Raw genomic sequence first — 14480 nt, forward strand, 5'->3', positions numbered from 1 at the left:
CAAAGTGCTACAAAAGTCTTAGGTTGTGACTCCCAAGTCTAGTGCTTTTCTTATTATACTGTGCTGCTTCTTACATGCTCCCACCACTGCTCAAAAATTTTCCATGGCTCCTTATTGCTCCTAGGATAAACTGTTAACTCTTTACTTATCCTGGTACTTAAGGACCCTCACAGTCCAGCTCCAAACTACTTTACCTTTCTTGAATTACTCTTCTTTACACACTGTGTGCCAGAGAAACTAAGACTACTTGATGCTCTGTCTTCTCAACTTTCCCAATCCAGGCACTGACATAGGCTGTTCTCCCAGGATTGGATCACATTCTTTCTACATCTTTGTCTTTTGAAAATCTCCTCTGCCTTCAAGGCTCAGGTTAAGAGCAACTACCTCCTCAGTGAATCTTCCTTGATACCCCCACCCAAAAGTCATTTCTCCTTCCTTAAGTTTTTTTTGGGGGGGCAGGGGGCTAGTACTTTGTGCTTTTCCCTTTGTGCATTTCTCTTATTAGACTGTGAATTCCTTGACGGTGGTGTTTTGTTTTTTGTTTTTTTGTTTAGTCATTTCAGTCTTGTCTGACTCTTTGTGACCCCATTTGGGGTTTTCTTGGTAAAGATACTGGAGTGATTTGCCATTTCCTTCACTAGCCCGTTTTACAGATGAGGAAACTGGTTAAGTGACTTGTCCAGGGTCATACAGCTAGTAAGCTTTCATAGCCACTTTTGGGAGACTCTGTACATGCTATCTTATTTGACCCTCAGAACTACCATATAAGAATATGCTACAAGTATTATTATCCCTATTTTACAAAAGACAAATTGAAGCTGAGTGATTTATGCAAGACCAAATAGCTAGAAGTAATCAAGGTGAGATCCGGATCCAGGGTTTTCTGGCTCCAAGTGGAGCCCTCTCTCTACTCTGCTATGTTCTGTCTCACATAGGATTTCTAGGGTTTCTTCCAGTTCTAAATGTCTACGATTCAATAAATATCACCTATACGTAGTATCGGCCATTTCTGCCAACAGGTGTGAAGAAAAAAAAGTGACAATTTCTAAATAATGGAGCAGTCGCGAACCACCCTACCTACTCTGGAGTCCATGGTCAATACCAGGAGTCAGGTGAATGCATCTTCTTTGAATTCAACATCACTAGAAGTTATCTTAAACCATGTTTCTCTTTTCATTTCCCTGTTAGGGATAGTTGACAATGGACTTGTCATTTATTTTCTCCTCTTCCACTTCAAGAAGACCTCCTTCATTGTCTACATCCTCTACCTCTCAATTGCTGACTTGACTTTCCTTGTTTGTACGTCTATCTTTATTATAAAAGACATAGTTTACTTCAATTCCGGTAGGGAATTATTTCGATCACAGTTGTTTCTGTTTATCTTCTGTATACTGATTCTGTTTGGCTATGACACTGGCCTCTACCTCCTGACAGCCATCAGTGTGGAGAGATGTCTTTCAGTCCTTTACCCAATCTGGTACCAAAGCCAACGCCCAAAGCACCAATCTGCTGCGGTTTGCGTCTTGCTGTGGGCACTCTCCATTTTTGTGACCTGGTTAGAAGGCTTTTTCTGTCTTCAGGGTACACATCCCAGCTTCCCCACTAGACCATGTACTATGGTGGAAGTATTTTTGCTTATCTTGAACTTCCTTGTGTTTGCCCCTCTCATGGTGTTTGCGAGCTTGACCCTCTTCATCAAGGTCTTCCGTAACCTGAAGCACCACCAACCAGCCAAGCTTTACATCATCATCATAACCACGGTCATTTTATTCCTTGTCTTTGCCATACCTTTGAGAGTTTTGTTGATGGTGTATAATTTCCCGGATGAAAATGATTCATTTTTATTGATGTTATATTTATATTTGAATTTATTATCCTGTATCAATAGTACCATTAACCCAGTTGTCTACTTCATGGTTGGTCAGGTCAGGGGAAAGAGAACCAGAAAGTCCTTGAAAGATACATTGCAAATGGTATTTGAGGATAAGCCATGTTCAGAAGTGAGAGAGAAACCTGGGCACTACAAAATCGGTGCCCTTCACTGGCAACAAAACTAAAGGAAAAAAAATGGTACCCTGTATTACAGCATTAGGAACCCAGGAAAATCAGTCCTCAGCCAGGATAAGAAAAGAGTGCTACCTATTTGAGTGAACAATTTTTTAAACTTTTATTTGTGCCTCCTGGGGAAGAAGAAAGACTGACCAAAAGTGTTGTAAACATATTTACTTGTAAGGCTGTCTCATAGCACCATTAATCCCTTCCATTCACTTGCTTCTCTTTCCTACAGCCTGCCCTCTGGACTAGACTTTGGGAACTTTCACTATTTTAGGAAGACTTTAGCCTAGACCTTATTCTCTCGCTATCTATCTGTATCTCTTTCTATCTCTCTTTTATCCAACTATCATCTTTGTACCAAGATCCCAAATCTATATATCTGGACTTTATCTCTCTCAATCTCCATTCTTACGGCATCAGCGGCCTACTCAATATCATCAAATGGACGTCTCATAGGTACCTCAACCCATCCAAAAAACAACTCACCACTTTTTCCTCTAAACACACTCCTCTTCCTAATTTTCCAATTCTTTGTCAGTTCTGCCTCTACAACATCTCTCACAAATTGTTCTCTTCTCTACACTCACAAAGCCACCACTCTAGCGTAGGCCCTTGACACCTGAACTCATTTATTCAACAGCTTTGACACTGGTCTCTGGATTTGAGTCTCTCCAATTTACCTGCTACACATTTGCCAAATTGAAATTGCTAAAACACAGGTATACCCACGTTACTCTTTGGCTCAAGAAGCTCTAATGTCTCACTACCACTTCTGAGATAAAATGAAAACTCTTCTGGACTGTGTTTAAATCCCTTCCTAAGCCAGCTTGGGGTGATCTTTCCACTGATTTCCCATTATTCTCCTTCATGCGCTCTATGTTCCAGTCAAACTGGCCTTTTGCTTTCCTGCATACAATATTACACATCCTGACTTTCCAGAGGTTCCTTTGGGCCTGGAATGCTCACTTTCCTTACCTGCCAAACTTGAAATTGTTTGTTACATCACTTCAAGGCTCAAATCAGGTGTCACCTCTTACAAAGGACTTTCCTACAATTATTAGTGCTCTATTGCTCAAAAGTCCTTTATGTTTTCTTGTATCTGTGGGTGTGTCCTTCTTCACCTTCCAGCACAATGAAAGTTCCTTAAGGGCAAGAACTGGGTTTTTTGGTCTTTGTATCCTGAACCACCTAGGTCAGTATATCACTAGCATTTAGTACACAGTAGGTACTTAATAAATGCTTGTTTAAGTGAATTTTTGAATTGGCCAGGACTTATTATTGGTTTACAAAGTATTTGTTATATTGTAGAAGAAAAGGAATAGGAAGTCACAATGACAGAGGAGAAGGAGGAACTATAGCCCAGGTCCTAAAACATACTTGTTCCACAAAGATCTAGAAAACATACCAGACCACATGGGGAAATCCAAGAAAAAAAATCACAATGAGGCATTTCCCTAGCCAAGGTCAGCAGAGAGAGAGATAGACAGAGAGACAAGATATGGCCAAGAGCACCATGCAAACTTCCTAGTGCCCAAAGACTGAAAGAAGATGGAGATTGTACAGCAGCAGGAAGCACCAGGGCAGGAAGAGGTCTCAGGTTGACTCTGAACTGGTGCAGGTTACAGGAACTGGTGCCATGTGACAGCTGTCGCTCACTACCCAGTTGTGCGTCACAGATGCAGGGTGCACTGAGGAGCGGACTTGGTCCTATGTGTGGCAGACAGGAGCAGTAACAGACCACCCTAGGCTGTGTAATGAACAAAGAACCAGGTTAGAAACAAACAGAAGCTCTGAGGGTCTGAATCCAGAATCAGAGCAGGGACTCAATTTTATTCTCCAGATTAGGCTAAAACCTAGTGTAATGACCAGGGCAGGAACCCCAGGAGAAAGGGCAGCCTGAAGTTGTGTTACACTGAACTTGCAGAGTTTCCAAGCAGGCTAAGTCTAGCATCAGTCTACTGGAACGTCCAGCCAGTGACAAGCCAACTGGTATCTTGCAGAGATTCAAACCTGGGTCAAGAACTTGTAAAGCTCAGACCAGGAGGGCAGTGAACGTTTCACCCCAGATCACATCACTTTGGGAACACAAAGTCTGAAGGTCTCCAACTTGAGCTGCTCCTGATAGCCTAAAATAACTCTTGGTAACCCAAGAAAGCAGCAGAAGGGTACAAGAAGACAAAAGCTCAGCCCAGACATTCCCCCCAGGAGTGTGTAGAGCTTAGCCTTAAAATCAAGAAATAGGTTGGAATAATGAGCAAACAAAAAATATCACTGGAAAGTGCTCTTACAGTAATAGAGATGACCAAGACATACCCAGAAGAAGAGAATTACATCCAACAAAGCATCAAAGAAAAATACAGCTTAGGTAAAGGCCCAACCAGAATTCTGGAAGAAATAAAGTTTAAACTATCACTTTTTGTAAATACAATAGTATACTTAGAGAATCCTAGAGAATCAACTAAAAATCTAGTTAAAATAATTAACAAATTTAGCAAAGTTGAAGAATATAAATAAATCATCAGCATTTCTATATATTACCAACAAGTCTAGCAGCAAGAGATAAAAAGAGAAATTCCATTTAAAACAATGGTAGATAATATAAATACTTGAGTCTACCTGCCAAGACAAACCCAGCAACTATACAAACACAATTACAAAATACTTTTCACACAAAAAAAGTCAGATCTAAACAACTGGAAAAATATTAATTGCTCATGAGTAGCCAATCCAATATAATAAAAATGACAATTCTATCTAAATTAATTTACTTATTCAGTGCTGTACCAATCAAACTACCAAAAAATTATTTTATAAAGCTAGAAAAAATAATAACAAAATTCATCTGAAAGAACAAAAAGATCAAGCATATCAAGAGACTTAGTGAAAAAAAAAATGTGAGGGAAGGTGGCCTATCTGTAATCATCAAAACAATCTGGTACTGGCTAAGAAATAGAGTGGTGAATCTGTGGAATAAATTAGCAGTATTAATACACAGTAGTAAATGACCATAGTATCTAGTATTTGATAAATCAACTTGATAAATCAAATACTAGTTTGTCCCCAAACTTTGGGTACAAGAACTCACTATTTTACAAAAACTGCTGGGAAAATTGGAAAACAGTTTGGCAGAAACTAAGTATAGACCAACATTTATTTCACAATGTATATATATCAAGATGAGATCAAAGCAGGTATGTGATTTAGACATAAAGAGTGATACCATGGGCAAATTAGGAGAGCAAGGAATAGTTTACCTATCAGATCCATGGAGAAGGGAAAAATTTATGACCAAAAAACATACAGAGAGCATTATGAGATGTAAAATAGATAATTTGATTATGTTCAATTTAAAATGTTTTGCACAAACAAAAACAATGCAGTCAAGATTAGAAAGGAAACAGAAAGCTGGGAAACAAAAAGCAAGCATCTCTGATAAAGGCCTCATTTCTCAAATATATAGAGGATGGAGTCAAATGTATAAAAATATGTCATTTCCCAACTGATAAGTGGTCAAAGGACATGAACAGGCAATTTTCAGACAAAGAAATCAAAGTTATCTAAAGCTATATGAAAAAAATACTCTCAATTACTATTGATTAGAGAAGTGCAAATTAAAACAACTCTGAGGTACTACCTTACACATATGAGATTGGTTAATATGATAGAAAAGGAAAATTATAAATGTTGGAAAGGATGCGGGAAAATTGGGGCAAAATATGATGCATTGCTGGTGGAGTTGTGAACTGATCCAACCATTCTGGAAAGCAATTTGGAACTAAGTCCAAAGAGTTATAAAATTGAGTATACCCTTTGATCCAGCAATACCACTACTAGGTCTGTATCCCAAAGAGATAAAAAGCTTGGGGGTGGGGGAGGGGTGGGGAGACAGGATGTAACCTATTTGTATAGCACTAGTTGTGTGACCCTGGACAAATCACTTAAACCTCAACTGCCTAAAAAAAAAAAACTTATAGCAGCTCTCTTTGTGGTAACAAAGAATTGGAAATTGAAGGAATGCCAATTAATTGGAGAACGGCTGAACAAGTTGTGGTATATGATTGTAATGGAATACTACTGTGCTATAAGAAATGATGAGCAGGAAGGTTTCAGAAAAACCTGGGAAGACTTACATGACCTGATGCTGAGTGAAGTGAGGAGCACCAGGAGAATGCTGTACACTGTAACAGCCACGACTTAACCCTTCTCAGCAATACAAGGATCTAAGACATCTCCAGAGGTCTCGTGATGGAAAATGCTATCCACATCCAAAGAAAAAACTATGGAAGCTGAATCGCTATCTTTTTTTTTCTCTTCTGTTGAGTTTTGTTTCTTCTTTCTGATGGTTCCTCCTATTGGTTTTAATTTTTACTTACAACTTCACTAATGTGAAAATATGTTTAATAGGAATGTAAATGTATAGCTTATATCAGATTGTGTGCCGTCTTGGGGAGGGTGGTGGGGAGTAAGGGGGAGAAAAATTTTAAACTCAAAAGCATATGGAAGTGATTGTTGATAAATCAAAATAAATTAATAAAATAAATTTTTCTTTGCCCAAGTATATGCCAATAAAACTGATAATCTAAATGAAATAGATGAATGTTTACAAAACTACAAATTGCCCAGATTAAGAGAACAGGAATAGAGTACTTAAATAACCAACTCTATCTCAGGAAAAGAAATTTAATAAGCCAGAAATGAGCTCCCTAAGGGGAGAAAAAAACAACAACTCAGGACCAAATTCTACCATACTTAAAAAATTATTAAATCCAGTAGTACACTGTTTGAAAAAATAGGTAAAAAAGGAATCCTAACCAATTTTTCTATAGCACAAATATGGTTCTGATAACTAAAACAGGGAGAATCAGAGAAAAAAAAACCATAGACCAATTTCTCTAATGAATATTGATTTCCAAAGAAATGTTAAATAAACTACTAGCAAGGAGATTACAGCAATATATTATGAAGATCATACATTAGGACCAGGCTAGATTTTTACGAGGAACTCAGGGCTGATTCAGAATCGGGAAAATTATAAACATAATTGACCATATCAATAAAAGAAACAACCAAAATCATGTGTATTTCAGTAGATTCAGAAAAAGGTTTTGACTTTTACCACACCCATTCCTCTCAAAAACACTAGGAAGGACAGGAATAAACGGAGCTTTGTTTCAATGATACTCTAAAACTAAAAGCAAGAATTATCTGTAATGGGGATGAGCCAGAAGACTTCCCAGTAAGATGAAGTGTGAAGCAAGGATGTCCACTATCACCCTTTTTACTCAATATTATACTAGAAATGCTAGAGTTGGCAATAAGACAAGAAAAAGATACTAAAGGAATAAGCCTCAACAAAGAGGAAATAAAGGTATTACTTTTTGCAGATAATATAATGGTTTACTTAAGGAACCCTAAACAGTCAACTAAAAACTAATCAAAACAAGAACAGCTTCAAAAACGTTGCACTATGTAAAATAAACCTACACAAATCATTAGCATTTCTGTACACTGTCAACACAGAACACTAATTCAAAACAACATATCATGGCTCATCTTAGTCACTCAACTCTTCACACTTTTTGTCCTTGGTGCCACTGTAAAGTAGCATATTCCTAAACTGCAAAAACAATATTATAACAAATTAAAGGAATCTCTTTGCAGGTAGTATGAAGAGACCAAAATATAGATACCTCCCACCCCCAGAAAAGGATGGAAAAAGATTTTCATGCTAAAGTTGTCTAACATCTTTTTCTCAATATATTTTCAAATAACCCATTTTGTCACAGATCTATAACATTACTGATGGGTCTAGTATTTTATCTTAACTAAGATGTCTATCACTGTTCAATCATATCAATCACCATTGTAAAGAAAGCTTTGTACTCCATGTGTTAAGTACAAGCTTGCCAGAAGCAACTTTTATTAATTTAGGTTATTCTAATCTAAACATTTCTGCTTACAGAGAACCAAAGAGAGCCAGAGTCACCTCATGGCCCTGAAAAATCACACTCTGAGAAGGCATCATTGAGTTTCCACCTAAGATATTCTCAAAACAATAGGCAACCTTCCACAAAAAGAGAAAACATAGTTTCAAGTCTCTGAGTAAAGTTCAGTTAACATTTTGTTCTTCAAACAAAACAACAGTCATTTAACCTTCTGCATGCCCTTGGAAAATCATTTTCCTGAAATCATTCAATCCCTTTTTGAATACTCCCTTTAAGCAGGAATTTTTAACCTGGAGTTTGTAAATTTTTTGTTTGTTTTATATTTTGATAATTGATTTTCTATATAATGTAATCCTATGCATTAAAAAAATTTTAAAACATTATTCTGAAAAAGGGTCCATAGGCTTCACCAAACTGTCAGAGGGTCCATGACACACACAAAAAGTTAAGAACTTCTGCTTTAAGGATTCTTTTTTTCCTGCTGTTCAAAGGTAAAGTCAGAAGGAAATACTTCCATTAAATGAAATAACCAAAACCTTTTCCTTCTCTTATGGATCTTTACACTAATCCTTTCTTTCTTTTTTTTTTTAATGAGGCAATTGGGGTTAAGTGACTTGCCCAGGGTCACACAGCTAGTAAGTGTCAAATGCTTGGTCTGAGGCCACATTTGAACCCAGGTCCTCCTGACTTCAAGGCTGGTGCTCTATCCACGGCACCACCTAGCTGCCCCAACCCTACTCCCTTCACAGCACGGGGATAGACAATGATCTAAACAGACTGCAGCCGGACTGTGAAGTCTGCCTCCTGAGAGAGTAGATTATAGAGATAATAGGGATTATAGGCAGGGGTGTGCTAGTAAATGGTTAGCAACTAATACTTTGTGGGGGGAAAAAAAAGTATGCTTGACCACTTTTAAATTTAATCTGCATTATTAATGTTTTCTCCATGACCTTCTTAAGTCTAGACAATCAACAAAACAATAAATCCAGCCCTGATTTATAGTATTTGCTGATTTCTACCACATAAATGGCTCGAGCTGACTCTAGCACACCCTGATTATAGTTGCCGTGGTGGGGCACTTTTTGTATTATTTTATTCTTTCTGAAGAAGTGATAGTTCTCCTTCGACCTACACGGACTCGTGAAACTAGAAAGACTTTTAGAAGTCACCTGGTCCAACCCCATCATTCTGCATTTAGGGAGACAAAGAGTTTGTTCACTGGCCAAGATAAAGCTCCCCAGACAGATACCTTGGTGATGTTCTTGTTGTCTGCCTCATCAGCACTGATCTCCAGTAACCTAAGTACCAAAGACATAAGCGCAGGCTTGGCGGGAACCTTTTGTTCTAGATCATGTTACAGTAATAACTCAACTCCTTGAAGAAGTTAATTCTAAATCTGACAATTATCTCTAACAGAGGACTTTAACGCCCTCCTCATCGTAGGGAAAGAAAAAGGGGTGTGTTGGTGCCAGTTCAAATCCTGAAGACAAGTTTTGAATTTTTCAGTATGAATATTTACACCCAGGAAATATTCAAATGCTATAAATCAGGGTTTGGCCTTAAGAAAGGGATAGAGAAAATGTAAATAATGCAGATTCGCATACTTTGGGGGAGAAGGAGACAAGCTACTTGTTAAACATTCTCCAACATATTCCTGGATAGAAAAGTCTTCATTTTAGCCTGGGAGCGCTCTGTTAAACTTGTGGTAGCTGAGTGTGGTGGCAATGATTAAAAATTCTGTTGACCTGTTCTCCTAAGGAAAAGGATCTAGGGGGCAGCTAGGTGGCTCAATGGATAGAGCATCAGCCCTGGATTCAGGAGGGCCTGAGTTCAAATCTGGCCTCAGACACATAACACTTACTAGCTGTGTGACCCTGGGCAAGTCACTTAACCCCACTGCCCAGCCAAAAATCAAAACAAAACAAAAAGAAAAAAAAGAAAAGGATCTAGAGCCACTACGCTCTATCACAGGGGTGGCGAACCTGCAGCCTCAAAGCCACATGGGGCCCTCTAGGTCCTTAAGTGCAGCCCCAAAACTGAATTCAAACTTCACAGAACAAATCTCCTTAATAAATGGATTTGTTCTGTAAAACTTGGACTGGTCAAAAGGCCATGCCCAAGGACCTAGAGGGCTACATGTGGCCTCGAGGCCACAAATTCCCCAAATTACAGCTGATGACCTTGAAGAGGTGAACCCAAAATGCTGGTAACAGGGAACAATCCCCAACATGCCTGCAGTTGACACAAGAGCGGTGGAACAACTCCCAACTGAGAATTTGTGCCCTGCAGGCACACTTGGCTAAGACTAGTAGAAAACTCTCCCAGTAGAGAGACCACAGGCAGCTTTGTGCCAGGAGCTATGCTAAGTGCTAGGAATAGAATGGTAAAAACAGTCCTACCTTCAGGGAGCTCATATTCTAACAGGAGAGACAGGTAAATAATTACGTACACAAAAAAACAGAACAAATAAAAGGTAAGCTCAGAAGGGAAGGCATTAGCAGCTGGAAGGGCTGGAAAAGGTCTTAAGAAAGTGGAATTTGAGCTGAACTTCACTAAAATCTCTAAGATGGAAGGAACCAATGTGTTCCTTATTAGGAGGGTCCATTCTGCCCAGATGTTTAAGGGTGCAGGCTGTTTCCACATCACACTCTCTTAGAGTAAGGAGGACCATAGTTTTACCACAGCTGCAGTTAACTCACAGATTATTGTTACCACTGGCAAAGATTCCTTTTGTTGCCATGGAAAGAAGCAGGCAACATGGAACAGTGGGGGAAGCACTAGATTTGCATTCAGGAAACGTGTTTGAATCTTATCTCTACCACTTAATTACCTACGTGACATCTGGACAAGTGACTTCAACTGTCAGGAGTCTCTATTTCCTCATCTGTAAAACAGAGGGCTTAGACTACATGACCACTGTTCATTTCAACTCGAAAATTTTAAGTATATGTAAGGAGAAGAAAGATTTGCAGGAAGTCAGGACAATCCTACAGCTCCATCCTGTTACCTCTACTCTTACTAAGTGAAAGTCCACAGTGATATGATAGAAATTGAAAGAAATATTCACCTTAACACAAATATCAGACTGGAGTGGGGAATCTGCCTCGTAAAAGGAAGCAAAGATTTGTCCTGAAAGACTCTCATTATGGAGGGCAGAGGGAGTGAGAGGGAGGAGGTATATATGAGAGCTTGACTTGCCAAAAAAAAGCACAAAAAAACCTGCCAAAGCCCTCTGAGGCTTTCCTCCCAAAGAATTGTCCTCACTTCCCAACGAAGAGAATACATATTAGCTGCCACTCAACAGAGAAGCACCACGTGACAACAGCCGCTGCTCAGGGAAGAATCAAGAGATGGCAGTAATAGCTCAGCAGAGAACTAAAGGAAGGCAGCCAAGAAGAGGAAAGTCTAGATAATGTGCATAAAACCGCAGATGAAGTCAGCAGCTCTGCATAGAAGTAGCAAGCAGCAGCTACAGAGGCAGAGGAGAGCTCCAGGTAGGATGGAACCCAAGAAAGACGAGTGCCGGGCTACATGTGTACTTTCCCACTGGCAACCTGAAAATCAGTGCCCCTGTACATTTGGGTAGGTGGGGGAGAATGGATTTTCCTCATTATTTATTTTACCATAATAGATACACACACACACTCTCTCTCTCTCTCTCTCTCATTTCGATTTTGGCTAGGCAATAGGGCTAAGTGATTTGCCTAGGGTCACACAGGTAAGTGTCAAGTGTCTAAGATCGGATTTGAACTCAGGTCTTCCTGACTCCAGAGCCGGTGCTCGATCCACTGTGCCACCTAGCTGCCCCTCACAATATTTAATTAAATACCTTTGCTTTGAGTTTATAGGTTTTCCTTTGATTTAGGAACACTGGATAGAGGCCACATGAAGTGTGGCTTTGACTACATAGTAACTCAAACCATGCTTTGAACCTGGGTGTAGTGTTCACAGGCTGACATTGAGGAGTGCCCTGATATTTTTATAAAGGGCTACAAAATTTGAAAAGTGTTTCATCCAGACTGTGCCCATTAACTATGAGTGTCCCTCAGGACTATGGCTTGGGCCTTCTTATCTTCTCCCTCAATTCTATTTCACTTGGTGATTTCATCAGCTCCCAGGGATTCAGCTACCCTCTCTATGCAGATGATTCTCAGATTTGTTTATCCATCCCTAACTTCTCATCTGACATCTCTAGTCTTGCCTATTCTAGAGAATCAAAAGATCAAGCATTCAATAGAATTAATAGAAAAAAGTAGGAGGGAAGGAAACCTAGGAGTACCAGATCTCAAACTATACTATGAAGCAGGAATCATTAAATCACTTTGGTACTGGGGTAAGAAATAGAGAAACTGATCAGTGGAACAGATTAAGTACCAGAAGCAAATGAGCACAACAGCCCAGTGTTTGATAAATCTCTAAATCCCAGCTATTTGCTCAAGAACTATCTGACAAAAACTGCTGGGAAAATTGGACAGCAGTCTGGCAAAAGCTAGGTATAGAACAACATCTCACAATTTGTATATGATTTAGACATAAAGGGTGACATCACAAACAAATTAGAAGAGCAAGGAAGAAATTACCTGTCAGATCTACAGATAAGGGAAGAGTTTATGACCAAATGAGACAGAGATGATTACCAGAGGTGAAACAGTAAGCCAGTTGTTAGACTTACGTATGATGCACCAGGTAAATCGGTAAAGGTTTACATATAGCAAAATACCATGCTTTAACATATGATAGGTTTGTATACAATTACCATGTGATGCTTTATTTTATTCCATTTGTTGATATGTATGTTTTATTGGCTGAAAATCTTAAAATGTATTTATTGCTGATTTGTATATACAGAATCTTACGTAATTTATACATTTAGTTGTCTATCTGCTCAGATGATTGTATGTATATATATATATATATATATGTTTATATATATACATACATACACAAACACACACACATTCTCTCTCAGGATTATTTTTGACCACATATGTTGATTGCCTGGAATGAGAAAAAAAATAACATTGATATAAAATATTGTGAAAATATCTGGCTTTTTTGTTAGCTGATGTGACACACTCTCCTCCCCATTTTTGAATTTTAATTTGCAGAGGAGTGAAAATGTTCACTGGTGGGAAGATATGAGTTATGCTGTTCCTATAAGACCCTTTTCATATAAAACAATTTAGTGATGAAAAGGACAAAATAAGTATTTTTGAGTAAAGGAAAAGATGTATATCAACTGATAAAAAACAAATGATGTCATTGTCATAGATGAATATTTTGATTCTGAAAAAGAGCAGGAAAATAATTTTGATTTTAATAAAAACTAATACTTGTGCATGAACAAATACATCTTTCAGGTGAGATTTGAGCAGTTTTAGAGAGAAAATGAACTGTGAAGTAATATAAAAATTCTCAAATGTGAATGATGTAGAATAATTTTCTTGTGTGGGAATAGTTTGATGCTACAAAGAAACAAATGAAGAGCTTATCTTTATTAAAAAGTGTAGAAAAGGGAGTGTAAAGAAATAGTTTCAAGGACACCAAAGAATGAATGAAGATCTTAGAGCTTTTGAGCAGTATGGACCCTCACCTCATTAGGGTTAGGTTTGCATAGGTTTTATGACTGAAGAGGGTGAAACTAACAATGAGAAATCTTATAAACAACTGGATGCCGATTTGAGGTTTTTAAAGGATTACTGATTTACTAGGAGAAATTTAGGGTTATTCCTTTTTAAGTGAAAGGTGAGTCACTGAAAGGCAGGAGCTTCTCTTTTAAGCTATTAAAGTAGGCAGAAATGGGCATAGGATGCTGAAACAGGAATCCGTGAAGATACACAGCAGTGGCGGCTAAACCAAGTGCCGTCAGAGCTGCTGCAGTTCAATATCTGTCAGCTGACAGGCTTCGGCCAAGTGATTCCTGGTTGGTGGAAGAGACGCGACTTAACTGGCCGAGGGCTTCCTGACATCTGTTGCCCTTCAGTGCCACCTACCGGTGGGAGAGAGATGAAGCTTCTCATAAGGATCTATTGCTCTCTACTGCCATCTCTGGCTAGAGCAGGAAAAGCAGAGAGGGCTTTACAGGTGCTTTTGGTAGCCCGGATGAGCCAGCCGGGTGAGTTTGCCTGGCTTAAAAAGGTTATTTAAGCTGTGTTGCTATGAGATTGATTATACAATGCAGCATCTGGGTGAGACAATCCTTGAGATAACCACTCTGATGAGCTGTGCTGTTCTCTGGCTTAAAGAGAACTGCTATTCATATTAACAGGTTAACACTTTCTAAACACCTTTCTAATGGTGATTATAAATTGAAAGAGTTTGCAAATGCTCCATATTTGAGTAAAGAGGGTTTCCCTGACTGAAGAGTGGTGAGGACTAACAATAGCGAGCAGAAAAAGTTTCCTCTGGTGCATGTTTTCCTGAATAAATGAAGCACGTTAGAGCTTTCATTCCAGGGCTTCGAAGGCTTCTCCCTCATTG

At 38.8% G+C, this 14480-nt stretch overlaps 1 protein-coding gene across 1 annotated transcript; it reads left to right on the forward strand.

Moving 5' to 3' along the window:
* Positions 1-1052: 1052 nt before the first annotated feature.
* On the forward strand, positions 1053-2057 carry LOC110208514 (mas-related G-protein coupled receptor member H-like). Its single transcript, XM_020986550.1, has one exon. It carries the CDS (start codon positions 1053-1055, stop codon positions 2055-2057), a length of 1005 nt encoding a protein of 334 aa, XP_020842209.1.
* The last annotated feature ends 12423 nt before the right edge of the window (positions 2058-14480 follow it).

The sequence above is a fragment of the Phascolarctos cinereus genome, unplaced genomic scaffold, assembly GCF_003287225.1.
Source record: "Phascolarctos cinereus isolate Bilbo 61053 unplaced genomic scaffold, phaCin_HiC Scaffold_5;HRSCAF=322, whole genome shotgun sequence".
Classification (NCBI taxonomy): Eukaryota; Metazoa; Chordata; class Mammalia; order Diprotodontia; family Phascolarctidae; genus Phascolarctos; species Phascolarctos cinereus.

What these genes read in the sequence shown, in the direction of transcription:
- LOC110208514 (XM_020986550.1), top strand. Translation starts at nt 1,053, where the DNA reads ATGGAGCAGTCGCGAACCACCCTACCTACTCTGGAGTCCATGGTCAAT.